General features: G+C 46.9%; 1 protein-coding gene across 1 annotated transcript; it reads left to right on the top strand.

Annotated features, from left to right (window-relative positions):
• Positions 1–118: 118 nt before the first annotated feature.
• On the top strand, positions 119–27,991 carry LOC135519881 (sperm-associated antigen 1-like). Its single transcript, XM_064945082.1, has 12 exons — positions 119–210; positions 450–608; positions 852–1,011; positions 1,307–1,429; positions 1,521–1,594; positions 9,100–9,212; positions 9,415–9,520; positions 10,920–11,050; positions 16,424–16,545; positions 18,359–18,470; positions 27,233–27,670; positions 27,927–27,991. The coding sequence occupies exons 2-12, from the start codon at positions 457–459 to the stop codon at positions 27,989–27,991; spliced, it is 1,596 nt and encodes a 531-aa protein (XP_064801154.1). The 5' UTR covers positions 119–210; positions 450–456.

Below are 27,991 nucleotides of genomic sequence, written 5' to 3'. Positions count from 1 at the left end.
TTGTCTCTTCCACAAAACAAGCAGAATCGCACCCCCCTGCGGCCACCGTACCGGGTACACTGGTCACCATAGTAACGAAACGCGATGAGTTGCTCTGTTGATGAGATACACACACACACAGGTCGCAAGATAACTTTACATCGTAGGGAGTTATTATTTCTCTAAATATATACAATTTCTCATTCCCCCCGTGACACGGGTTGTTGTTTGGTGAGTAAGGACATTGACTTTTCAACCATCCATGTTAAATAAAGGTGATTTTTTTTTTTTTTTTTAACTATCTTCACTGACAGTAACGTGAAACCAAACTGCTAACTTCAGCGAGCTGGTATTGTTGTCAAAACACGGAGCCGCAGGACCCAGGCAGTAGCTACTAAACTTAGCCACGACTTAGTAAATGTCGTTTTAGTAACGCATAGACATTTTGTTGTTGCTGTTGTCGTCAACAGGTCAGCCATGAATGCAGAGATAGTTTCTTCACTTCTAACTCAAGAGGTGCCAGCGGGGACCCTTTCTGCCGCAGCAGTTCCAGTGGATCACCTAGACTACGGCTACGTTGACAAATGCACTGATGTGAAATACTTGGGCAAGATTCTGGGGGTGCTAAGGTAAATGATTCAGAGGAAAGTTAGGTTTAGGCTACAGCTGGTGGTTTTCAACATAACAATCTAAGCGAGAAATGGACAAAAGAGTTAACACAAATAGTACAAAACTAATTCAGAACTGAAATGGGGATCAACGTGCTATTTGTTGTTTGTTCCTGAGGACTCTGTGTTATGCCAGACAAGTGAACACCTCTGTGTTATCCTGATAAGATGTTCTGAAATTCACTGTCAACTATTTTACGACAGGTCTGGAGATGAGGGTATCTATCCCCATCTGATAGAGTTCTGTGAGAGTCGTCTGGAGAGGTTGGACCCGAAAAGTCGTGCCCTCAGAAAGGACAACCCCCCAGCCACCGCCGCCTGCTTCTCTGGAGATGAATGGGGTCAGATCACTGACGAACTCAAGGTGCTGTCCCTTTGCCACGCGACGTTGTCTCAACGTTTTTGTGGTGTCTCACTGTGCCAATTTGACTTTGTAATCTGTCGTGGAGAGACGACGTTAAACGTCAAGCATCTGAGCAAAAATGATTTCAAGATTTTAGTTCTGGGTTAACAGAGATCATTGACTTAGTAGTATTGAGACTTTTGTATTAGTAGTAATACCATAGTAGTGTAGCTGTAGGTAATGAGACCGATACACACATCCTTATATAGCAGACTTAACCTAATAATACCTAACCACACTCTTTTCACTTTTACAGAAGTGGGAGACAGATGCCAAAATGAGTGAAACTGAGCTGAAACAACAATCTATATTCCATGATCTTGAAACTGAGAATCTACCCCCAGTACGTGGATCAAGTTGCTCTATTCCTCTCAAGCAGGTAAAGCCTCTGTTTTATAAGGAAACACTATTATTTTGTGTTGTCAGACAATAGTAGGAAAATGACTAGAACATTCTAAATTGTGTTGCAGAATACAGTTTCAAATGGACAGAAGAAAACTGCACAGAAGAAGGTTCTGCCTCGTAATTATATAGAATGGGACCAGTGAGTTTCTAGAAGGTTCTACCTCCTGATTATATAGAATGGGACCAGTGAGTCTAGAAGGTTCTACCTCCTGATTATATAGAATGGGACCAGTGAGTTTCTAGAAGGTTCTTCCTCCTGATTATATAGAATGGGACCAGTGAGTTTCTAGAAGGTTCTACCTCCTGATTATATAGAATGGGACCAGTGAGTTTCTAGAAGGTTCTTCCTCCTGATTATATAGAATGGGACCAGTGAGTTTCTAGAAGGTTCTACCTCCTGATTATATAGAATGGGATCAGTGAGTTTCTAGAAGGTTCTACCTCCTGATTATATAGAATGGGACCAGTGAGTTTCTAGAAGGTTCTACCTCCTGATTATATAGAATGGGACCAGTGAGTTTCTAGAAGGTTCTTCCTCCTGATTATATAGAATGGGACCAGTGAGTCTAGAAGGTTCTACCTCCTGATTATATAGAATGGGACCAGTGAGTTTCTAGAAGGTTCTTCCTCCTGATTATATAGAATGGGACCAGTGAGTTTCTAGAAGGTTCTACCTCCTGATTATATAGAATGGGACCAGTGAGTTTCTAGAAGGTTCTTCCTCCTGATTATATAGAATGGGACCAGTGAGTTTCTAGAAGGTTCTACCTCCTGATTATATAGAATGGGACCAGAGAGTCTAGAAGGTTCTACCTCCTGATTATATAGAATGGGACCAGAGAGTCTAGAAGGTTCTACCTCCTGATTATATAGAATTGGACCAGAGAGTCTAGAAGGTTCTACCTCCTGATTATATAGAATGGGACCAGAGAGTCTAGAAGGTTCTACCTCCTGATTATATAGAATGGGACCAGAGAGTCTAGAAGGTTCTACCTCCTGATTATATAGAATGGGACCAGAGAGTCTAGAAGGTTCTACCTCCTGATTATATAGAATGGGACCAGTGAGTCTAGAAGGTTCTACCTCCTGATTATATAGAATGGGACCAGTGAGTCTAGAAGGTTCTTCCTCCTGATTATATAGAATGGGACCAGAGAGTCTAGAAGGTTCTACCTCCTGATTATATAGAATGGGACCAGTGAGTCTAGAAGGTTCTACCTCCTGATTATATAGAATGGGACCAGAGAGTCTAGAAGGTTCTACCTCCTGATTATATAGAATGGGACCAGAGAGTCTAGAAGGTTCTACCTCCTGATTATATAGAATGGGACCAGTGAGTTTCTAGAAGGTTCTTCCTCCTGATTATATAGAATGGGACCAGAGAGTCTAGAAGGTTCTACCTCCTGATTATATAGAATGGGACCAGAGAGTCTAGAAGGTTCTACCTCCTGATTATATAGAATGGGACCAGAGAGTCTAGAAGGTTCTACCTCCTGATTATATAGAATGGGACCAGTGAGTCTAGAAGGTTCTACCTCCTGATTATATAGAATGGGACCAGAGAGTCTAGAAGGTTCTACCTCCTGATTATATAGAATGGGACCAGAGAGTCTAGAAGGTTCTACCTCCTGATTATATAGAATGGGACCAGAGAGTCTAGAAGGTTCTACCTCCTGATTATATAGAATGGGACCAGTGAGTCTAGAAGGTTCTACCTCCTGATTATATAGAATGGGACCAGAGAGTCTAGAAGGTTCTACCTCCTGATTATATAGAATGGGACCAGTGAGTCTAGAAGGTTCTACCTCCTGATTATATAGAATGGGACCAGTGAGTCTAGAAGGTTCTACCTCCTGATTATATAGAATGGGACCAGAGAGTCTAGAAGGTTCTACCTCCTGATTATATAGAATGGGACCAGTGAGTCTAGAAGGTTCTACCTCCTGATTATATAGAATGGGACCAGTGAGTTTCTAGAAGGTTCTACCTCCTGATTATATAGAATGGGACCAGAGAGTCTAGAAGGTTCTTCCTCCTGATTATATAGAATGGGACCAGTGAGTCTAGAAGGTTCTACCTCCTGATTATATAGAATGGGACCAGTGAGTTTCTAGAAGGTTCTACCTCCTGATTATATAGAATGGGACCAGTGAGTTTCTAGAAGGTGCTGCCTCATAATTATATAGAATGGGACCAGTGAGTTTCTAGAAGGTTCTACCTCATAATTATATAGAATGGGACAAGTGAGTTTCTAGAATGTGCTGCCTCATAATTATATAGAATTGGACCAGTGAGTTTCTAGAAGGTTCTACCTCCTGATTATATAGAATGGGACCAGTGAGTCTAGAAGGTTCTTCCTCCTGATTATATAGAATGGGACCAGAGAGTCTAGAAGGTTCTACCTCCTGATTATATAGAATGGGACCAGTGAGTCTAGAAGGTTCTACCTCCTGATTATATAGAATGGGACCAGAGAGTCTAGAAGGTTCTACCTCCTGATTATATAGAATGGGACCAGAGAGTCTAGAAGGTTCTACCTCCTGATTATATAGAATGGGACCAGTGAGTTTCTAGAAGGTTCTTCCTCCTGATTATATAGAATGGGACCAGAGAGTCTAGAAGGTTCTACCTCCTGATTATATAGAATGGGACCAGAGAGTCTAGAAGGTTCTACCTCCTGATTATATAGAATGGGACCAGTGAGTCTAGAAGGTTCTACCTCCTGATTATATAGAATGGGACCAGAGAGTCTAGAAGGTTCTACCTCCTGATTATATAGAATGGGACCAGTGAGTCTAGAAGGTTCTACCTCCTGATTATATAGAATGGGACCAGAGAGTCTAGAAGGTTCTACCTCCTGATTATATAGAATGGGACCAGAGAGTCTAGAAGGTTCTACCTCCTGATTATATAGAATGGGACCAGTGAGTTTCTAGAAGGTTCTTCCTCCTGATTATATAGAATGGGACCAGAGAGTCTAGAAGGTTCTACCTCCTGATTATATAGAATGGGACCAGAGAGTCTAGAAGGTTCTACCTCCTGATTATATAGAATGGGACCAGTGAGTCTAGAAGGTTCTACCTCCTGATTATATAGAATGGGACCAGAGAGTCTAGAAGGTTCTACCTCCTGATTATATAGAATGGGACCAGTGAGTCTAGAAGGTTCTACCTCCTGATTATATAGAATGGGACCAGAGAGTCTAGAAGGTTCTACCTCCTGATTATATAGAATGGGACCAGAGAGTCTAGAAGGTTCTACCTCCTGATTATATAGAATGGGACCAGTGAGTTTCTAGAAGGTTCTTCCTCCTGATTATATAGAATGGGACCAGAGAGTCTAGAAGGTTCTACCTCCTGATTATATAGAATGGGACCAGAGAGTCTAGAAGGTTCTACCTCCTGATTATATAGAATGGGACCAGTGAGTCTAGAAGGTTCTACCTCCTGATTATATAGAATGGGACCAGAGAGTCTAGAAGGTTCTACCTCCTGATTATATAGAATGGGACCAGAGAGTCTAGAAGGTTCTACCTCCTGATTATATAGAATGGGACCAGAGAGTCTAGAAGGTTCTACCTCCTGATTATATAGAATGGGACCAGTGAGTCTAGAAGGTTCTACCTCCTGATTAAATAGAATGGGACCAGAGAGTCTAGAAGGTTCTACCTCCTGATTATATAGAATGGGACCAGTGAGTCTAGAAGGTTCTACCTCCTGATTATATAGAATGGGACCAGTGAGTCTAGAAGGTTCTACCTCCTGATTATATAGAATGGGACCAGTGAGTCTAGAAGGTTCTACCTCCTGATTATATAGAATGGGACCAGTGAGTCTAGAAGGTTCTTCCTCCTGATTATATAGAATGGAACCAGTGAGTCTAGAAGGTTCTACCTCCTGATTATATAGAATGGGACCAGTGAGTTTCTAGAAGGTTCTACCTCCTGATTATATAGAATGGGACCAGTGAGTTTCTAGAAGGTGCTGCCTCATAATTATATAGAATGGGACCAGTGAGTTTCTAGAAGGTTCTACCTCATAATTATATAGAATGGGACAAGTGAGTTTCTAGAAGGTGCTGCCTCATAATTATATAGAATTGGACCAGTGAGTTTCTAGAAGGTTCTACCTCCTGATTATATAGAATTGGACCAGTGAGTCTAGAAGGTTCTACCTCCTGATTATATAGAATAAGACCAGTGAGTTTCTAGAAGGTTCTACCTCCTGATTATATAGAATGGGACAAGTGAGTTTCTAGAAGGTTCTACCTCCTGATTATATAGAATTGGACCAGTGAGTTTCTAGAAGGTGCTGCCTCATAATTATATAGAATGGGACCAGTGAGTCTAGAATGTTCTACATCCTGATTATATAGAATGGGACCAGTGAGTCTAGAAGGTTCTACCTCCTGATTATATAGAATAAGACCAGTGAGTTTCTAGAAGGTTCTACCTCCTGATTATATAGAATTGGACCAGTGAGTTTCTAGAAGGTGCTGCCTCATAATTATATAGAATGGGACCAGTGAGTCTAGAATGTTCTATATCCTGATTATATAGAATAAGACCAGTGAGTTTCTAGAAGGTTCTACCTCCTGATTATATAGAATAAGACCAGTGAGTTTCTAGAAGGTTCTTCCTCCTGATTATATAGAATGGGACCAGTGAGTCTAGAAGCTTCTACCTCCTGATTATATAGAATGGGACCAGTGAGTCTAGAAGGTTCTACCTCCTGATTATATAGAATGGGACCAGTGAGTTTCTAGAAGGTTCTTCCTCCTGATTATATAGAATTGGACCAGTGAGTTTCTAGAAGGTTCTACCTCCTGATTATATAGAATTGGACCAGAGAGTCTAGAAGGTTCTACCTCCTGATTATATAGAATGGGACCAGTGAGTCTAGAAGGTTCTACCTCCTGATTATATAGAATGGGACCAGTGAGTTTCTAGAAGGTTCTTCCTCCTGATTATATAGAATGGGACCAGAGAGTCTAGAAGGTTCTACCTCCTGATTATATAGAATGGGACCAGAGAGTCTAGAAGGTTCTACCTCCTGATTATATAGAATGGGACCAGTGAGTCTAGAAGGTTCTACCTCCTGATTATATAGAATGGGACCAGAGAGTCTAGAAGGTTCTACCTCCTGATTATATAGAATGGGACCAGAGAGTCTAGAAGGTTCTACCTCCTGATTATATAGAATGGGACCAGAGAGTCTAGAAGGTTCTACCTCCTGATTATATAGAATGGGACCAGTGAGTCTAGAAGGTTCTACCTCCTGATTATATAGAATGGGACCAGAGAGTCTAGAAGGTTCTACCTCCTGATTATATAGAATGGGACCAGTGAGTCTAGAAGGTTCTACCTCCTGATTATATAGAATGGGACCAGTGAGTCTAGAAGGTTCTTCCTCCTGATTATATAGAATGGAACCAGTGAGTCTAGAAGGTTCTACCTCCTGATTATATAGAATGGGACCAGTGAGTTTCTAGAAGGTTCTACCTCCTGATTATATAGAATGGGACCAGTGAGTTTCTAGAAGGTGCTGCCTCATAATTATATAGAATGGGACCAGTGAGTTTCTAGAAGGTTCTACCTCATAATTATATAGAATGGGACAAGTGAGTTTCTAGAAGGTGCTGCCTCATAATTATATAGAATTGGACCAGTGAGTTTCTAGAAGGTTCTACCTCCTGATTATATAGAATTGGACCAGTGAGTCTAGAAGGTTCTACCTCCTGATTATATAGAATAAGACCAGTGAGTTTCTAGAAGGTTCTACCTCCTGATTATATAGAATGGGACAAGTGAGTTTCTAGAAGGTTCTACCTCCTGATTATATAGAATTGGACCAGTGAGTTTCTAGAAGGTGCTGCCTCATAATTATATAGAATGGGACCAGTGAGTCTAGAATGTTCTACATCCTGATTATATAGAATGGGACCAGTGAGTCTAGAAGGTTCTACCTCCTGATTATATAGAATAAGACCAGTGAGTTTCTAGAAGGTTCTACCTCCTGATTATATAGAATTGGACCAGTGAGTTTCTAGAAGGTGCTGCCTCATAATTATATAGAATGGGACCAGTGAGTCTAGAATGTTCTATATCCTGATTATATAGAATAAGACCAGTGAGTTTCTAGAAGGTTCTACCTCCTGATTATATAGAATAAGACCAGTGAGTTTCTAGAAGGTTCTTCCTCCTGATTATATAGAATGGGACCAGTGAGTCTAGAAGGTTCTACCTCCTGATTATATAGAATGGGACCAGTGAGTCTAGAAGGTTCTACCTCCTGATTATATAGAATGGGACCAGTGAGTTTCTAGAAGGTTCTTCCTCCTGATTATATAGAATTGGACCAGTGAGTTTCTAGAAGGTTCTACCTCCTGATTATATAGAATTGGACCAGAGAGTCTAGAAGGTTCTACCTCCTGATTATATAGAATGGGACCAGTGAGTCTAGAAGGTTCTACCTCCTGATTATATAGAATGGGACCAGTGAGTTTCTAGAAGGTTCTACCTCCTGATTATATAGAATGGGACCAGTGAGTCTAGAAGGTTCTACCTCCTGATTATATAGAATGGGACCAGTGAGTTTCTAGAAGGTTCTGCCTCGTAATTATATAGAATGGGACCAGTGAGTCTAGAAGGTTCTACCTCCTGATTATATAGAATGGGACCAGTGAGTTTCTAGAAGGTTCTGCCTCGTAATTATATAGAATGGGACAAGTGAGTTTCTAGAAGGTTCTACATCCTGATTATATAGGATGGGACAAGTGAGTTTCTAGAAGGTTCTTCCTCCTGATTATATAGAATGGGACCAGTGAGTTTCTAGAAGGTTCTACATCCTGATTATATAGAATGGGACAAGTGAGTTTCTAGAAGGTTCTTCCTCCTGATTATATAGAATGGGACCAGAGAGTCTAGAAGGTTCTACCTCCTGATTATATAGAATGGGACCAGAGAGTCTAGAAGGTTCTACCTCCTGATTATATAGAATGGGACCAGTGAGTCTAGAAGGTTCTACCTCCTGATTATATAGAATGGGACCAGAGAGTCTAGAAGGTTCTACCTCCTGATTATATAGAATGGGACCAGAGAGTCTAGAAGGTTCTACCTCCTGATTATATAGAATGGGACCAGAGAGTCTAGAAGGTTCTACCTCCTGATTATATAGGATGGGACCAGAGAGTCTAGAAGGTTCTTCCTCCTGATTATATAGAATGGGACCAGTGAGTTTCTAGAAGGTTCTTCCTCCTGATTATATAGAATGGGACCAGTGAGTCTAGAAGGTTCTACCTCCTGATTATATAGAATGGGACAAGTGAGTTTCTAGAATGTTCTACCTCCTGATTATATAGAATGGGACCAGTGAGTTTCTAGAAGGTTCTACCTCCTGATTATATAGAATGGGACCAGTGAGTTTCTAGAAGGTTCTACCTCCTGATTATATAGAATGGGACCAGTGAGTTTCTAGAAGGTTCTACCTCCTGATTATATAGAATGGGACCAGTGAGTCTAGAAGGTTCTACCTCCTGATTATATAGAATGGGACCAGTGTAGTTTTTTCCTGCTGTGTAATTCATGTATGGGATCCAGGAATCATGCCTAGACAATATTATCAATGTTATCATTCTGTATTGCAGGTTTGATGTCGACAAGGAGTGTGATAAAATTGATGGAAATGTAACAAAAAAGGATCCCCCTGCAATTGTAAACTCTAGACTTTCAAAAATCAGGAGCAAAATGGATACAACAGGTGAAAGATATATTTGTTTCTCATTAGACTGTGTCGTTAGTGTCCCAGAGATGCTATTTATTTTTAACGGTTACACAAAGTGTAAATAAGTGAATTGTGTTGTTCGGTAGTTATATATCGTGAATTCATGTACACTTTGAAGTAGGTCTTTGTGTGACTATTGTTGCTCAGTCATCTTGATAGAACGTGTATGTTCTTGTAGCGCTGACTGAACACGAGAGACTCCTCGTTGCCAACCGTGAGAAGGATAAAGGCAACGAGGCCTTCAAGGCCAACGACTATGAAGAAGCTGTGGTGTATTATACAAGGTCAGACGCTATAACTCAACACTCATAGCTGTGTCACTTTGATGATTTAGGGACGGTCATTACCTTCAAGCTAAGTTGATGCTAGTATCTTTTAGTGAATGCATTTTCAATGGGTTTAATTCCTTTGTCTTGAGTTCAGCTTCGAACCGCAGAGAGACATTTATGTTCATAGCGATACTCGTGGAGCTCTGTCATATTTCCTTATTCAATGTTTATATTACTCAAGCCCTCGGTGGGAAGGTCTCATCCAATAGCCAGTCTTCAGTACTGCTAAATGAGGTCCGTCTCTCTTCTCAATTCAATTCAAGGGCTTTATTGGCATGGGAAACGTGTTAACATTGCCAAAGCAAGTGAGCTAGATAATATATAAAGTGAATATATAAAGTGAAATAAACAATAAAAATGAACAGTAAACATTACACATACAGAAGTTTCAAAACAATAAAGACATTACGAATGTCATATTATATATATATATACAGTGTTTTAACAATGTACAAATGGTAAAGGACACAAGATAAAATAAATAAGCATAGATATGGGTTGTATTTACAATGGTGTGTGTTCTTCACTGGTTGCCCTTTTCTCGTGGCAACAGGTCACAAATCTTGCTGCTGTGATGCACATTGTGGAATTTCACCCAGTAGATATGGGAGTTTATCAAAATTGGATTTGTTTTCGAATTCTTTGTGGATCTGTGTAATCTGAGGGAAATATGTCTCTCTAATATGGTCATACATTGGGTAGGAGGTTAGGAAGTGCAGCTCAGTTTCCACCTCATTTTGTGGGCAGTGAGCACATAGCCTGTCTTCTCTTGAAAGCCATGTCTGCCTACGGCGGCCTTTCTCAATAGCAAGGCTATGCTCACTGAGTCTGTACATAGTCAAAGCTTTCCTTAATTTTGGGTCAGTCACAGTGGTCAGGTATTCTGCCACTGTGTACTCTCTGTGTAGGGCCAAATAGCATTCTAGTTTGCTCTGTTTTTTTGTTAATTCTTTCCAATGTGTCAAGTAATTATCCTTTTGTTTTCTCATGATTTGGTTGGGTCTAATTGTGCTGCTGTCCTGGGGCTCTGTAGGGTGTGTTTGTGTTTGTGAACAGAGCCCCAGGACCAGCTTGCTTAGGGGACTCTTCTCCAGGTTCATCTCTCTGTAGGTGATGGCTTTGTTGTGGAAGGTTTGGGAATCGCTTCCTTTTAGGTGGTTATAGAATTTAACGGCTCTTTTCTGGATTTTGATAATTAGTGGGTATCGGCCTAATTCTGCTCTGCATGCATTATTTGGTGTTCTACGTTGTACACGGAGGATATTTTTGCAGAATTCTGCGTGCAGTCTCAATTTGGTGTTTGTCCCATTTTGTGAAGTCTTGGTTGCTTCTCTCCATGTCTCGTTCTCACCAGGAGTCTGTCAGTGGTACCAACCGTAGCCGGCTACAACAACAGAGCCCAGTCAGAGATCAAACTGCAACACTGGCACAATGCCCTCAACGACTGTCAGAAAGTACTGGAAATGGAGCCAGACAATATAAAAGGTACTGTCCTACTAGAGATAGAGCCAGACAATATGAAAGGTACTGACCCACTAGAGATAGAGCCAGACAATATAAAAGGTACTGACCCACTAGAGATAGAGCCAGACAATATAAAAGGTACTGACCCACTAGAGATAGAGCCAGACAATATGAAAGGTACTGACCCACTAGAGATAGAGCCAGACAATATGAAAGGTGCTGACCCACTAGAGATAGAGCCAGACAATATGAAAGGTGCTGTCCAGACGATGTGAAAGGTACTGACCCACTAGAGATAGAGCCAGACAATATAAAAGGTGCTGACCCAGTAGAGATAGAGCCAGACAATATAAAAGGTACTGACCCACTAGAGATAGAGCCAGACAATATGAAAGGTACTGACCCACTAGAGATAGAGCCAGACAATATGAAATGTACTGACCCACTAGAGATAGAGCCAGACAATATGAAAGGTACTGACCCACTAGAGATAGAGCCAGACAATATGAAAGGTACTGACCCACTAGAGATAGAGCCAGACAATATGAAAGGTGCTGTCCAGACGATGTGAAAGGTACTGACCCACTAGAGATAGAGCCAGACAATATGAAAGGTACTGACCCACTAGAGATAGAGCCAGACGATATGAAAGGTGCTGTCCAGACGATGTGAAAGGTACTGACCCACTAGAGATAGAGCCAGACAATATGAAAGGTACTGACCCACTAGAGATAGAGCCAGACAATATGAAAGGTACTGACCCACTAGAGATAGAGCCAGACAATATAAAAGGTACTGACCCACTAGAGATAGAGCCAGACAATATGAAAGGTGCTGACCCAGTAGAGATAGAGCCAGACAATATAAAAGGTACTGACCCACTAGAGATAGAGCCAGACAATATGAAAGGTACTGACCCACTAGAGATAGAGCCAGACAATATGAAAGGTACTGACCCACTAGAGATAGAGCCAGACAATATTAAAGGTACTCAAATGGAACCCTATTCCCTATATAGTGCACTACTTTAGACCAGGACCCAATGAAACCTTATTCCCTATATAGTGCACTACTTTAGAAGAGGACCCAATGAGTCCAAAGGGCCCTGATTGAAAAGTGGTGCAGGCGGGAATAAGGTGTGTTTTAAAGCCCATGTCCCTGACTGACAGCGTTGTGTTTTAAAGCTCATGTCCCTGACTGACAGCGTTGTGTTTTAAAGCCCATGTCCCTGACTGACAGCGTTGTGTTTTAAAGCTCATGTCCCTGACTGACAGCGTTGTGTTTTAAAGCCCATGTCCCTGACTGACAGCGTTGTGTTTTAAAGCTCATGTCCCTGACTGACAGCGTTGTGTTTTAAAGCTCATGTCCCTGACTGACAGCGTTGTGTTTTAAAGCCCATGTCCCTGACTGACAGCGTTGTGTTTTAAAGCCCATGTCATGTCCCTGACTGACAGCGTTGTGTTTTAAAGCCCATGTCCCTGACTGACAGCGTGGTGTTTTAAAGCCCATGTCCCTGACTGACAGCGTGGTGTTTTAAAGCTCATGTCCCTGACTGACAGCGTTGTGTTTTAAAGCCCATGTCCCTGACTGACAGCGTTGTGTTTTAAAGCCCATGTCCCTGACTGACAGCGTTGTGTTTTAAAGCCCATGTCCCTGACTGACAGCGTTGTGTTTTAAAGCCCATGTCCCTGACTGACAGCGTGGTGTTTTAAAGCTCATGTCCCTGACTGACAGCGTTGTGTTTTAAAGCCCATGTCCCTGACTGACAGCGTTGTGTTTTATAGCCCATGTCCCTGACTGACAGCGTTGTGTTTTAAAGCCCATGTCCCTGACTGACAGCGTTGTGTTTTAAAGTTCATGTCCCTGACTGACAGCGTTGTGTTTTAAAGCTCATGTCCCTGACTGACAGCGTTGTGTTTTAAAGCCCATGTCCCTGACTGACAGCGTTGTGTTTTAAAGCTCATGTCATGTCCCTGACTGACAGCGTTGTGTTTTAAAGCCCATGTCCCTGACTGACAGCGTTGTGTTTTAAAGCCCATGTCCCTGACTGACAGCGTGGTGTTTTAAAGCTCATGTCCCTGACTGACAGCGTTGTGTTTTAAAGCTCATGTCCCTGACTGACAGCGTTGTGTTTTAAAGCTCATGTCCCTGACTGACAGCGTTGTGTTTTAAAGCCCATGTCCCTGACTGACAGCGTGGTGTTTTAAAGCTCATGTCCCTGACTGACAGCGTTGTGTTTTAAAGCCCATGTCCCTGACTGACAGCGTTGTGTTTTAAAGCTCATGTCACGTCCCTGACTGACAGCGTTGTGTTTTAAAGCTCATGTCCCTGACTGACAGCGTTGTGTTTTAAAGCCCATGTCATGTCCCTGACTGACAGCGTTGTGTTTTAAAGCTCATGTCCCTGACTGACAGCGTTGTGTTTTAAAGCTCATGTCCCTGACTGACAGCGTTGTGTTTTAAAGCCCATGTCCCTGACTGACAGCGTTGTGTTTTAAAGCTCATGTCCCTGACTGACAGCGTTGTGTTTTAAAGCTCATGTCCCTGACTGACAGCGTTGTGTTTTAAAGCTCATGTCACGTCCCTGACTGACAGCGTTGTGTTTTAAAGCTCATGTCCCTGACTGACAGCGTTGTGTTTTAAAGCCCATGTCATGTCCCTGACTGACAGCGTTGTGTTTTAAAGCTCATGTCCCTGACTGACAGCGTTGTGTTTTAAAGCTCATGTCCCTGACTGACAGCGTTGTGTTTTAAAGCTCATGTCCCTGACTGACAGCGTTGTGTTTTAAAGCTCATGTCCCTGACTGACAGCGTTGTGTTTTAAAGCTCATGTCCCTGACTGACAGCGTTGTGTTTTAAAGCTCATGTCCCTGACTGACAGCGTGGTGTTTTAAAGCTCATGTCCCTGACTGACAGCGTTGTGTTTTAAAGCTCATGTCCCTGACTGACAGCGTTGTGTTTTATAGCTCATGTCCCTGACTGACAGCGTTGTGTTTTAAAGCTCATGTCCCTGACTGACAGCGTTGTGTTTTAAAGCTCATGTCCCTGACTGACAGCGTTGTGTTTTAAAGCCCATGTCCCTGACTGACAGCGTGGTGTTTTAAAGCCCATGTCCCTGACTGACAGCGTTGTGTTTTAAAGCCCATGTCCCTGACTGACAGCGTTGTGTTTTAAAGCCCATGTCCCTGACTGACAGCGTTGTGTTTTAAAGCCCATGTCCCTGACTGACAGCGTGGTGTTTTAAAGCTCATGTCCCTGACTGACAGCGTGGTGTTTTAAAGCTCATGTCCCTGACTGACAGCGTTGTGTTTTAAAGCTCATGTCCCTGACTGACAGCGTTGTGTTTTAAAGCCCATGTCCCTGACTGACAGCGTTGTGTTTTAAAGCCCATGTCCCTGACTGACAGCGTTGTGTTTTAAAGCTCATGTCCCTGACTGACAGCGTTGTGTTTTAAAGCTCATGTCCCTGACTGACAGCGTGGTGTTTTAAAGCTCATGTCCCTGACTGACAGCGTTGTGTTTTAAAGCTCATGTCCCTGACTGACAGCGTTGTGTTTTAAAGCTCATGTCCCTGACTGACAGCGTGGTGTTTTAAAGCTCATGTCCCTGACTGACAGCGTTGTGTTTTAAAGCTCATGTCCCTGACTGACAGCGTTGTGTTTTAAAGCTCATGTCCCTGACTGACAGCGTGGTGTTTTAAAGCTCATGTCCCTGACTGACAGCGTGGTGTTTTAAAGCTCATGTCCCTGACTGACAGCGTTGTGTTTTAAAGCTCATGTCCCTGACTGACAGCGTTGTGTTTTAAAGCCCATGTCCCTGACTGACAGCGTTGTGTTTTAATGCCCATGTCATGTCCCTGACTGACAGCGTTGTGTTTTAAAGCCCATGTCCCTGACTGACAGCGTTGTGTTTTAAAGCTCATGTCCCTGACTGACAGCGTTGTGTTTTAAAGCCCATGTCCCTGACTGACAGCGTTGTGTTTTAAAGCCCATGTCATGTCCCTGACTGACAGCGTTGTGTTTTAAAGCCCATGTCCCTGACTGACAGCGTTGTGTTTTAAAGCCCATGTCCCTGACTGACAGCGTTGTGTTTTAAAGCCCATGTCCCTGACTGACAGCGTTGTGTTTTAAAGCTCATGTCCCTGACTGACAGCGTCGTGTTTTAAAGCCCATGTCCCTGACTGACAGCGTTGTGTTTTAAAGCCCATGTCCCTGACTGACAGTGTGGTGTTTTAAAGCTCATGTCCCTTACTGACAGCGTTGTGTTTTAAAGCTCATGTCCCTGACTGACAGCGTTGTGTTTTAAAGCCCATGTCCCTGACTGACAGCGTGGTGTTTTAAAGCCCATGTCCCTGACTGACAGCGTTGTGTTTTAAAGCCCATGTCCCTGACTGACAGCGTTGTGTTTTAAAGCTCATGTCATGTCCCTGACTGACAGCGTTGTGTTTTAAAGCCCATGTCATGTCCCTGACTGACAGCGTTGTGTTTTAAAGCCCATGTCCCTGACTGACAGCGTTGTGTTTTAAAGCCCATGTCCCTGACTGACAGCGTTGTGTTTTAAAGCCCATGTCCCTGACTGACAGCGTTGTGTTTTAAAGCTCATGTCCCTGACTGACAGCGTCGTGTTTTAAAGCCCATGTCCCTGACTGACAGCGTTGTGTTTTAAAGCTCATGTCCCTGACTGACAGCGTTGTGTTTTAAAGCCCATGTCCCTGACTGACAGCGTGGTGTTTTAAAGCCCATGTCCCTGACTGACAGCGTTGTGTTTTAAAGCCCATGTCCCTGACTGACAGCGTTGTGTTTTAAAGCCCATGTCCCTGACTGACAGCGTTGTGTTTTAAAGCTCATGTCCCTGACTGACAGCGTTGTGTTTTAAAGCCCATGTCCCTGACTGACAGCGTTGTGTTTTAAAGCCCATGTCCCTGACTGACAGCGTTGTGTTTTAAAGCTCATGTCCCTGACTGACAGCGTTGTGTTTTAAAGCCCATGTCCCTGACTGACAGCGTTGTGTTTTAAAGCTCATGTCCCTGACTGACAGCGTTGTGTTTTAAAGCCCATGTCCCTGACTGACAGCGTGGTGTTTTAAAGCTCATGTCATGTCCCTGACTGACAGCGTTGTGTTTTAAAGCCCATGTCATGTCCCTGACTGACAGCGTTGTGTTTTAAAGCCCATGTCCCTGACTGACAGCGTTGTGTTTTATAGCTCATGTCCCTGACTGACAGCGTTGTGTTTTATAGCTCATGTCCCTGACTGACAGCGTTGTGTTTTATAGCTCATGTCCCTGACTGACAGCGTTGTGTTTTATAGCTCATGTCCCTGACTGACAGCGTTGTGTTTTAAAGCTCATGTCCCTGACTGACAGCGTGGTGTTTTAAAGCTCATGTCCCTGACTGACAGCGTTGTGTTTTAAAGCTCTCCTCCGCAGGGCCACAGTGCTGAAACAACAGGGGAACTATCAGAGGGCTGCTGAAGACCTGAGGAACGTCCTGCAGACCGAACCACAGAACATCACTGCTACTGTTAGTGTCTCACACACACACACACAGTCCCGTAATGACCGTCAGACGTTACCGTAGTGACCACCAGGGCTCCTGTTTATTCAACAGACGGTACCGTAGTGACCATCAGACATTACCGTAGCGTCCATCAGACGTTACCGTAGTGACCATCAGGACTCCTGTGTATTCATCAGACGATACCGTAGTGACCATCAGACATTACCGTAGCGACCATCAGACGGTACCGTAGCGACCATCAGACGGTACCGTAGTGACCATCTGACGTTACCGTAGCGACCATCAGACGTTACCGTAGTGACCATCAGGACTCCTGTTTATTCATCAGACGTTACCGTAGTGACCGTCAGACGTTACCGTAGTGACCATCAGGACTCCAGTTTATTCAACAGATGGTACTGTAGTGACTGTCAGACGTTACCGTAGTGACCATCAGACGGTACCGTAGTGACCGTCAGACGTTACCGTAGTGACCATCAAGACTCCTGTTTATTCAACAGATGGTACTGTAGTGACTGTCAGACGTTACCGTAGTGACCATCAGGACTCCTGTTTATTCAACAGACGGTACCGTAGTGACCATCAGGACTCCTGTTTATTCAACAGACGGTACCGTAGTGACTGTCAGACATTACCGTAGTGACCATCAGGACTCCGGTTTATTCAACAGACGTTACCGTAGTGACCATCAGGACTCCTGTTTATTCAACAGACGGTACCGTAGTGACTGTCAGACGTTACCGTAGTGACCGTCAGACGTTACCGTAGTGACCATCAGGACTCCTGTTTATTCAACAGACGGTACCGTAGTGACTGTCAGACGTTACCGTAGTGACCATCAGGACTCCTGTTTATTCAACAGACATTACCGTAGTGACCATCAGGACTCCTGTTTATTCAACAGACGTTACCGTAGTGACCATCAGGACTCCTGTTTATTCAACAGACGGTACCGTAGTGACTGTCAGACGTTACCGTAGTGACCATCAGGACTCCTGTTTATTCAACAGACGTTACCGTAGTGACCATCAGGACTCCTGTTTATTCAACAGACGGTACCGTAGTGACTGTCAGACGTTACCGTAGTGACCATCAGGACTCCTGTTTATTCAACAGATGGTACCATAGTGACCATCAGGACTCCTGTTTATTCAACAGACGGTACCGTAGTGACTGTCAGACGTTACCGTAGTGACCATCAGGACTCCTGTTTATTCAACAGATGGTACCATAGTGACCATCAGGACTCCTGTTTATTCAGCAGACGTTACCATAGTGACCTTCAGGACTCCTGTTTATTCATCAGATGGTGCAATAGTGACCATCAGACGTTACCGTAGTGACCGTCAGACGGTACCGTAGTGACCATCAGACGTTACCGTAGTGACCGTCAGACGTTACCGTAGTGACCATCAGGACTCCTGTTTATTCAACAGACGGTACCATAGCGACCGTCAGACGTTACCGTAGTGACCGTCAGACGTTACCGTAGTGACCGTCAGGACTCCTGTTTATTCAACAGACGGTACCATAGCGACCGTCAGACGGTACCGTAGCGACCATCAGACGTGACCGTAGTAACCGTCAGGCCTGGAATGAAGGATATGGACTTAACTTGTCTTCAGTCGTGTCACATTTCAAAGGAACGTTACGTCCAGGAAGTCCTGAATCGTACGGACTGGTGCTCCTGTTGTATCAACCTGTCTTCATCTGCATAACATGTTGTTGGACTGTGTTTTGAATGTAATGGAACAATGGGATGAACTATTTCCCAAGTCTTCTTGTCTTCTTTTCCGTCACACATCCTGGCCCACAGAAACTCCTGCTTGAGGTGGATAAGAAACTAACCCAGTGTCCACCGGAGACAGAACGTAAAAGCACGAAGATCCTGATTCAGGAAGTGGAGGAGGATGAGAAACTAACCCAGTGTCCACCGGAGACAGAACGTAAAAGCACAAAGATCCTGATTCAGGAAGTGGAGGAGGATGAGAAACTAACCCAGTGTCCACCGGAGACGGAACGTAAAAGCACAAAGATCCTGATTCAGGAAGTGGAGGAGGATGAGAAACTAACCCAGTGTCCACCGGAGACAGAACGTAAAAGCACGAAGATCCTGATTCAGGAAGTGGAGGAGGATGAGAAACTAACCCAGTGTCCACCGGAGACAGAACGTAAAAGCACAAAGATCCTGATTCAGGAAGTGGAGGAGGATGAGAAACTAACCCAGTGTCCACCGGAGACAGAACGTAAAAGGACGAAGATCCTGATTCAGGAAGTGGAGGAGGATGAGATACGGGAAGAGCAGAGAGGTGAGTGACTGATCACTTCACCTACTTAGTGAGATTGAACCATTATACCTCTCTGTTGGAAGTGTCTGACCTCCAGCCCAGTCCTGCAGACCACCAGTTAGAAGTGACTGACCTCCAGCCCAGTCCTGGAGACCACCAGTTAGAAGTGACTGACCTCCAGCCCAGTCCTAGAGACTACCAGTTAGAAGTGACTGACCTCCAGCCCAGTCCTGGAGACCACCAGTTAGAAGTGACTGACCTCCAGCCCAGTCCTGGAGACCACCAGTTAGAAGTGACTGACCTCCAGCCCAGTCCTAGAGACTACCAGTTAGAAGTGACTGACCTCCAGCCCAGTCCTGGAGACCACCAGTTAGAAGTGACTGACCTCCAGCCCAGTCCTGGAGACCACCAGTTAGAAGTGACTGACCTCCAGGCCAGTCCTGGAGACCACCAGTTAGAAGTGACTGACCTCCAGCCCAGTCCTGGAGACCACCAGTTAGAAGTGACTGACCTCCAGCCCAGTCCTGGAGACCACCAGTTAGAAGTGACTGACCTCCAGCCCAGTCCTGGAGACCACCAGTTAGAAGTGACTGACCTCCAGCCCAGTCCTGGAGACCACCAGTTAGAAGTGACTGACCTCCAGCCCAGTCCTGGAGACCACCAGTTAGAAGTGACTGACCTCCAGCCCAGTCCTGGAGACCACCAGTTAGAAGTGACTGACCTCCAGCCCAGTCCTGGAGACCACCAGTTAGAAATGACTGACCTCCAGCCCAGTCTTGCAGACCACCAGTTAGAAGTGTCTGACCTCCAGCCCAGTCCTGGAGACCACCAGTTAGAAGTGACTGACCTCCAGCCCAGTCCTGGAGACCACCAGTTAGAAGTGACTGACCTCCAGCCCAGTCCTGGAGACCACCAGTTAGAAGTGACTGACCTCCAGTCCAGTCCTGGAGACCACCAGTTAGAAGTGACTGACCTCCAGCCCAGTCCTGGAGACCACCAGTTAGAAATGACTGACCTCCAGCCCAGTCCTAGAGACTACCAGTTAGAAGTGACTGACCTCCAGCCCAGTCCTGGAGACCACCAGTTAAAAGTGTCTGACCTCCAGCCCAGTCCTGGAGACCACCAGTTAGAAATGACTGACCTCCAGCCCAGTCCTGCAGACCACCAGTTAGAAGTGACTGACCTCCAGTCCAGTCCTGGAGACCACCAGTTAGAAATGACTGACCTCCAGCCCAGTCCTAGAGACTACCAGTTAGAAGTGACTGACCTCCAGCCCAGTCCTGGAGACCACCAGTTAGAAATGACTGACCTCCAGCCCAGTCCTAGAGACTACCAGTTAGAAGTGACTGACCTCCAGCCCAGTCCTGGAGACCACCAGTTAGAAGTGACTGACCTCCAGCCCAGTCCTGGAGACCACCAGTTAGAAATGACTGACCTCCAGCCCAGTCCTAGAGACTACCAGTTAGAAGTGACTGACCTCCAGCCCAGTCCTGGAGACCACCAGTTAGAAGTGACTGACCTCCAGCCCAGTCCTGGAGACCACCAGTTAGAAGTGACTGACCTCCAGACCAGTCCTGGAGACCACCAGTTAGAAGTGACTGACCTCCAGCCCAGTCCTGGAGACCACCAGTTAGAAGTGACTGACCTCCAGCCCAGTCCTGGAGACCACCAGTTAGAAGTGACTGACCTCCAGCCCAGTCCTGGAGACCACCAGTTAGAAGTGACTGACCTCCAGCCCAGTCCTGGAGACCACCAGTTAGAAGTGACTGACCTCCAGCCCAGTCCTGGAGACCACCAGTTAGAAGTGACTGACCTCCAGCCCAGTCCTGGAGACCACCAGTTAGAAATGACTGACCTCCAGCCCAGTCCTGGAGACCACCAGTTGGTTTTTAATGATATGGTAGTTGACCTGGAGTAGCCTGCTTCACAGGCCCTGTACTGTGGTGTACAGTCTGTCACCAGGCAGTCAACATCAAACTGACTGTTCTATAAAACAACACTCAGATGATTCACAATTCAACAGTCAGAAAAACAACTCCAACCCCTTTTTCTCATGTTTCTATAACAACAGAAACATGCAAATGAGAAAAACAACTTCACCCCTTTTTCTCATGTTTCTATAACAACAGAAACATGCAAATGCAAGTCTAAGCCAATGAGTAGAATTAGAGAGACATAATATTACCATGAGAAGGTGACATAGGTGTTCTAGTTTGTTCCTTAAACACCCAACAAGTGTTTAACCAGATCAGATGATGACTGATCCTAGACCTACTAAACAAAGAGGTTATTATATTACATTAAGGCTGGCTGGCTGGTTGGCTGGCTGGCTGGCTGGTTGGTTGGTTGCCTGGCTGGCTGGTTGCAAGGCTCGCTGGCTGTTTGGTTGGTTGCCTGGCTGGCTGGCTGGTTGGCTGGCTGGTTGGTTGCCTGGCTGGTTGGTTGCCTGGTTGGTTTTTTGCCTGGCTGGCTGGCTGGTTGGTTGCCTGGCTGGCTGGCTGGTTGGTTGCCTGGCTGGTTGGTTGGTTGCCTGGCTGGTTGGTTGGTTGCCTGGCTGGCTAGCTGGCTGACTGGCTGGCTGGCTGGTTGGTTAGTTGCCCGGCCTGCTGGCTGGCTGGCTGGCTTGCTAGCTGGTTGGTTGGTTGCCTGCCTGGCTGGCTGGCTGGCTGATTGGCTGTGTGTCTGTGCTGTGGGTCAGTGTTGGGCTGTGTGTCTGTGCTGTGGGTCAGTGTTGGGCTGTGGGTCTGTGCTGTGGGTCTGTGCTGTGGGTCAGTGTTGGGCTGTGTGTCTGTGCTGTGGGTCAGTGTTGGGCTGTGTGTCTGTGCTGTGTGTCTGTGCTGTGGGTCAGTGCTGGGCTGTGTGTCTGTGCTGTGGGTCAGTGTTGGGCTGTGGGTCTGTGCTGTGGGTCAGTGTTGGGCTGTGTGTCTGTGCTGTGTGTCTGTGCTGTGGGTCAGTGTTGGGCTGTGTGTCTGAGCTGTGGGTCAGTGCTGGGCTGTGTGTCTGTGCTGTGGGTCAGTGTCTGGTTGTGTGTCTGTGCTGTGGGTCAGTGTTGGGCTGTGTGTCTGTACTGTGGGTCAGTGTTGGGCTGTGTGTCTGTGCTGTGGGTCAGTGTTGGGCTGTGTGTCTGTGCTGTGGGTCAGTGTTGGGCTGTGTGTCTGTGCTGTGTGTCTGTGCTGTGTGTCTGTGCTGTGTGTCTGTGCTGTGGGTCAGTGTTGGGCTGTGTGTCTGTGCTGTGGGTCTGTGCTGTGTGTCTGTACTGTGGGTCAGTGTTGGGTTGTGTGTCTGTGCTGTGGGTCAGTGTTGGGCTGTGTGTCTGTGCTGTGGGTCAGTGTTGGGCTGTGTGTCTGAGCTGTGGGTCAGTGCTGTGGGTCAGTGCTGTGGGTCAGTGCTGTGGGTCTGTGCTGTGGGTCTGTGCTGTGGGTCTGTGCTGTGGGTCAGTGCTGTGGGTCTGTGCTGTGGGTCTGTGCTGTGGGTCAGTGCTGTGGGTCTGAGCTGTGGGTCAGTGTTGGGCTGTGTGTCTGTGTGTCTGTGCTGTGGGTCTGTGCTGTGTGTCTGTACTGTGGGTCAGTGTTGGGTTGTGTGTCTGTGCTGTGGGTCAGTGTTGGGCTGTGTGTCTGTACTGTGGGTCAGTGTTGGGCTGTGTGTCTGTGCTGTGGGTCAGTGTTGGGCTGCGTGTCTGTGCTGTGGGTCAGTGTTGGGCTGTGTGTCTGTGCTGTGGGTCAGTGTTGGGCTGTGTGTCTGTGCTGTGTGTCTGTGCTGTGTGTCTGTGCTGTGTGTCTGTGCTGTGGGTCAGTGTTGGGCTGTGTGTCTGTGCTGTGTGTCTGTGCTGTGTGTCTGTGCTGTGGGTCAGTGTTGGGCTGTGTGTCTGTGCTGTGTGTCTGTGCTGTGGGTCAGTGTTTGGCTGTGTCTGTGCTGTGGGTCAGTGTTGGGCTGTGTCTGTGCTGTGGGTCAGTGTTGGGCTGTGTGTCTCTGCTGTGTGTCTGTGCTGTGTGTCTGTGCTGTGGGTCAGTGTTGGGCTGTGTCTGTGCTGTGGGTCAGTGTTGGGCTGTGTGTCTGTGCTGTGGGTCAGTGTTGGGCTGTGTGTCTGTGCTGTGGGTCAGTGTTGGGCTGTGTGTCTGTGCTGTGGGTCAGTGCTGTGGGTCAGTGTTTGGCTGTGTCTGTGCTGTGGGTCAGTGTTGGGCTGTGTCTGTGCTGTGGGTCAGTGTTGGGCTGTGTGTCTGAGCTGTGGGTCAGTGCTGGGCTGTGTGTCTGAGCTGTGGGTCAGTGTTGGGCTGTGTGTCTGTGCTGTGGGTCAGTGTTGGGCTGTGTGTCTGTGCTGTGGGTCAGTGTTGGGTTGTGTGTCTGTGCTGTGGGTCAGTGTTGGGCTGTGTGTCTGTGCTGTGGGTCAGTGCTGTGTGTCTGTGCTGTGGGTCAGTGTTGGGCTGTGTGTCTGTGCTGTGTGTCTGTGCTGTGTGTCTGTGTTGGGCTGTGTGTCTGTGCTGTGGGTCAGTGTTGGGCTGTGTGTCTGTGCTGTGTGTCAGTGTTGGGCTGTGTGTCTGTGCTGTGGGTCAGTGTTGGGCTGTGTGTCTGTGCTGTGGGTCAGTGCTGGGCTGTGTGTCTGTGCTGTGGGTCTGTGCTGTGGGTCAGTGTTGGGCTGTGTGTCTGTGCTGTGGGTCAGTGTTGGGCTGTGTGTCTGTGCTGTGTGTCTGAGCTGTGGGTCAGTGTTGGGCTGTGTGTCTGTGCTGTGTGTCTGTGCTGTGGGTCTGTGCTGTGTGTCTGTGCTGTCGGTCAGTGTTGGGCTGTGTGTCTGTGCTGTGGGTCAGTGTTGGGCTGTGTGTCTGTGCTGTGGGTCAGTGTTGGGCTGTGTGTCTGTGCTGTGGGTCAGTGTTGGGCTGTGTGTCTGTGCTGTGTGTCTGTACTGTGGGTCAGTGTTGGGCTGTGTGTCTGTGCTGTGGGTCTGTGCTGTGGGTCAGTGTTGGGCTGTGTGTCTGTGCTGTGTGTCTGAGCTGTGGGTCAGTGTTGGGCTGTGTGTCTGTGCTGTGTGTCTGTGCTGTGGGTCTGTGCTGTGTGTCTGTGCTGTGGGTCAGTGTTGGGCTGTGTGTCTGTGCTGTGGGTCAGTGTTGGGCTGTGTGTCTGTGCTGTGGGTCAGTGTTGGGCTGTGTGTCTGTGCTGTGGGTCAGTGTTGGGCTGTGTGTCTGTGCTGTGGGTCTGTGCTGTGTGTCTGTACTGTGGGTCAGTGTTGGGCTGTGTGTCTGTGCTGTGGGTCAGTGTTGGGCTGTGTGTCTGTGCTGTGGGTCAGTGTTGGGCTGTGTGTCTGAGCTGTGGGTCAGTGCTGTGGGTCAGTGCTGTGGGTCAGTGCTGTGGGTCTGTGCTGTGGGTCTGTGCTGTGGGTCTGTGCTGTGGGTCAGTGCTGTGGGTCTGTGCTGTGGGTCTGTGCTGTGGGTCAGTGCTGTGGGTCTGAGCTGTGGGTCAGTGTTGGGCTGTGTGTCTGTGTGTCTGTGCTGTGGGTCAGTGTTGGGCTGTGTGTCTGTGCTGTGGGTCAGTGTTGGGCTGCGTGTCTGTGCTGTGGGTCAGTGTTGGGCTGTGTGTCTGTGCTGTGGGTCAGTGTTGGGCTGTGTGTCTGTGCTGTGTGTCTGTGCTGTGTATCTGTGCTGTGTGTCTGTGCTGTGGGTCAGTGTTGGGCTGTGTGTCTGTGCTGTGTGTCTGTGCTGTGTGTCTGTGCTGTGGGTCAGTGTTTGGCTGTGTCTGTGCTGTGGGTCAGTGTTGGGCTGTGTCTGTGCTGTGGGTCAGTGTTGGGCTGTGTGTCTCTGCTGTGGGTCAGTGTTGGGCTGTGTGTCTGTGCTGTGGGTCAGTGCTGTGGGTCAGTGTTTGGCTGTGTCTGTGCTGTGGGTCAGTGTTGGGTTGTGTGTCTGTGCTGTGGGTCAGTGTTGGGCTGTGTGTCTGTGCTGTGGGTCAGTGTTGGGCTGTGTGTCTGTGCTGTGGGTCAGTGTTGGGCTGTGTGTCTGTGCTGTGGTAGCTAACTCAACCCCCCCACTGTAAATCTGGGGATTTGTTCTCTAATCCAACGGTCAAATCCCTCATGCTAATGGCTGCGTTGATCAGGATGCTATAAAGCCTCAATGAGCTGCTATCTGCCATTCCCCCCTCTGTCTCAGTAATATGACCTCCTACTGACTATCTGCCATTCCCCCCCTCTGTCTCAGTAATATGACCTCCTACTGACTATCTGCCATTCCCCCCTCTGTCTCAGTAATATGACCTCCTACTGACTATCTGCCATTCCCCCCTCTGTCTCAGTAATATGACCTCCTACTGACTATCTGCCATTCCCCCCTCTGTCTCAGTAATATGACATCCTACTGACTATCTGCCATTCCCCCCTCTGTCTCAGTAATATGACATCCTACTGACTATCTGCCATTCCCCCTCTGTCTCAGTAATATGACCTCCTACTGACTATCTGCCATTCCCCCTCTGTCTCAGTAATATGACCTCCTACTGACTATCTGCCATTCCCCCTCTGTCTCAGTAATATGACCTCCTACTGACTATCTGCCATTCCCCCCCTAGCCCCTGTCTCAGTAATATGACCTCCTACTGACTATCTGCCATTCCCCCTCTGTCTCAGTAATATGACCTCCTACTGACTATCTGCCATTCCCCCTCTGTCTCAGTAATATGACCTCCTACTGACTATCTGCCATTCCCCCTCTGTCTCAGTAATATGACCTCCTACTGACTATCTGCCATTCCCCCTCTGTCTCAGTAATATGACCTCCTACTGACTATCTGCCATTCCCCCTCGGTCTCAGTAATATGACCTCCTACTGACTATCTGCCATTCCCCCTCTGTCTCAGTAATATGACATCCTACTGACTATCTGCCATTCCCCCTCTGTCTCAGTAATATGACATCCTACTGACTATCTGCCATTCCCCCTCTGTCTCAGTAATATGACCTCCTACTGACTATCTGCCATTCCCCCTCTGTCTCAGTATGACATCCTACTGACTATCTGCCATTCCCCCCTCTGTCTCAGTAATATGACATCCTACTGACTATCTGCCATTCCCCCCTCTGTCTCAGTAATATGACCTCCTACTGACTATCTGCCATTCCCCCCTCTGTCTCAGTAATATGACATCCTACTGACTATCTGCCATTCCCCCCCTAGCCCCTGTCTCAGTAGTATGACCTCCTACTGACTATCTGCCATTCCCCCCTCTGTCTCAGTAATATGACATCCTACTGACTATCTGCCATTCCCCCTCTGTCTCAGTAATATGACCTCCTACTGACTATCTGCCATTCCCCCCTCGGTCTCAGTAATATGACCTCCTACTGACTATCTGCCATTCCCCCCCTAGCCCCTGTCTCAGTAATATGACCTCCTACTGACTATCTGCCATTCCCCCCTCTGTCTCAGTAATATGACCTCCTACTGACTATCTGCCATTCCCCCTCTGTCTCAGTAATATGACCTCCTACTGACTATCTGCCATTCCCCCTAGCCCCTGTCTCAGTAATATGACCTCCTACTGACTATCTGCCATTCCCCCTCTGTCTCAGTAATATGACCTCCTACTGACTATCTGCCATTCCCCCTCTGTCTCAGTAATATGACCTCCTACTGACTATCTGCCATTCCCCCTCTGTCTCAGTAATATGACCTCCTACTGACTATCTGCCATTCCCCCTCTGTCTCAGTAATATGACCTCCTACTGACTATCTGCCATTCCCCCCTAGCCTCTGTCTCAGTAATATGACCTCCTACTGACTATCTGCCATTCCCCCTAGCCCCTGTCTCAGTAATATGACCTCCTACTGACTATCTGCCATTCCCCCCTCTGTCTCAGTAATATGACCTCCTACTGACTATCTGCCATTCCCCCCTCTGTCTCAGTAATATGACCTCCTACTGACTATCTGCCATTCCCCCCCCTAGCCTCTGTCTCAGTAATATGACCTCCTACTGACTATCTGCCATTCCCCCCTAGCCCCTGTCTCAGTAATATGACCTCCTACTGACTATCTGCCATCCCCCTCTGTCTCAGTAATATGACATCCTACTGACTATCTGCCATTCCCCCCTGTCTCAGTAACATGACATCCTACTGACTATCTGCCATCCCCCCCTCTGTCTCAGTAATATGACATCCTACTGACTATCTGCCATTCCCCCCCTAGCCCCTGTCTCAGTAGTATTACATTCTTCAGACCAGATCGTGTGTGTGTGTGTGTGTGTGTGTGTGTGTGTGGTTGTTCTCCACCCCTCCCCCTCTCTCTCTCTGCATCACCAACGGCTTGCTGGGCTGCCTTGTTAGAGAGAGAGAGAGAGACTTCCTGAAACTCTATCAACCCCTCCCCCCACTGTGATGTAACCGCTGACTGCTTCCTGTGGGTGTGTTCTGTGCTCGGCAGCTTGTCCGGTTGAGCCGAGCGAGGCAGTGGGAGGGGAGAGTGCTGCTGTTGCTCCTGCCGAGAGGGGAGACATGGGAAATGCTCAGAAGAAGCCCCACGGCAGAGGAGGGGAAGGGGGCCCCAGCCCGCACACAGACCACAATTCACACGGAAGCCACTGGAAAAACCGGGGAGGCATTGCAGAGAAGTACAAGGTGAACCAACAGGATTCGACGTCGGACAAGGGTCTGTGGAACGGAGCTCAGGGCTCTGGCAGGAGGGACTCTAAGGGAGCCCGGCCGGTTGGGGGAGATGGAAGCAACCTCGACGCCCCTTGTGGGGCCCTGCCCCCACCGCTGGCCCGGCTTAAGAACGAGGGAAACCTGTTCTTTAAGAATGGACAGTTTGCTGATGCGCTGGACAAATATTCCCAGGCCATCACGGGCTTCACAGACTCCGGTAGGTTCTCAGTGTTGTGGCGTTGTGTCTGCGTGACAGAGCTTTTACTAATAACTCTCGTTCATCTCGAGTTGAGATTTATAATAACTTAGTGTGACGGGCTATTAAAAATTACATGTTTGTTTTGTGTTCTTCCGGCATTTTCCACGGACATTCCCCCCAAAAACAACCGTATGTAGGTAATCTAGCAACTAATGCCGCTGCTTTCGTGATTTCATGAGGTTAAATCAGGGTGTTGTTTTGCCACTATTGGCAGCTGGTGCTTTCAGTGATTGGCCACAGCAAACCAAAGGTCAGCGCATACCGCAGTCATACAACTAA

The sequence above is a fragment of the Oncorhynchus masou genome, chromosome 29 (assembly GCF_036934945.1).
Source record: "Oncorhynchus masou masou isolate Uvic2021 chromosome 29, UVic_Omas_1.1, whole genome shotgun sequence".
In the NCBI taxonomy this organism is placed as follows: Eukaryota; Metazoa; Chordata; class Actinopteri; order Salmoniformes; family Salmonidae; genus Oncorhynchus; species Oncorhynchus masou.
This window is presented reverse-complemented; position numbering and strand designations above follow the sequence as displayed.

Bases quoted from the DNA above. Each gene is read 5' to 3' on its own strand.
- LOC135519881 (XM_064945082.1), top strand. From the start codon at position 457: ATGAATGCAGAGATAGTTTCTTCACTTCTAACTCAAGAGGTGCCAGCG. The intron at 1,430-1,520 runs GTAAAGCCTCTG...ATTGTGTTGCAG, and splicing joins GCTCTATTCCTCTCAAGCAG to AATACAGTTTCAAATGGACA. The intron at 9,521-10,919 runs GTCAGACGCTAT...CGTTCTCACCAG, and splicing joins GCTGTGGTGTATTATACAAG to GAGTCTGTCAGTGGTACCAA.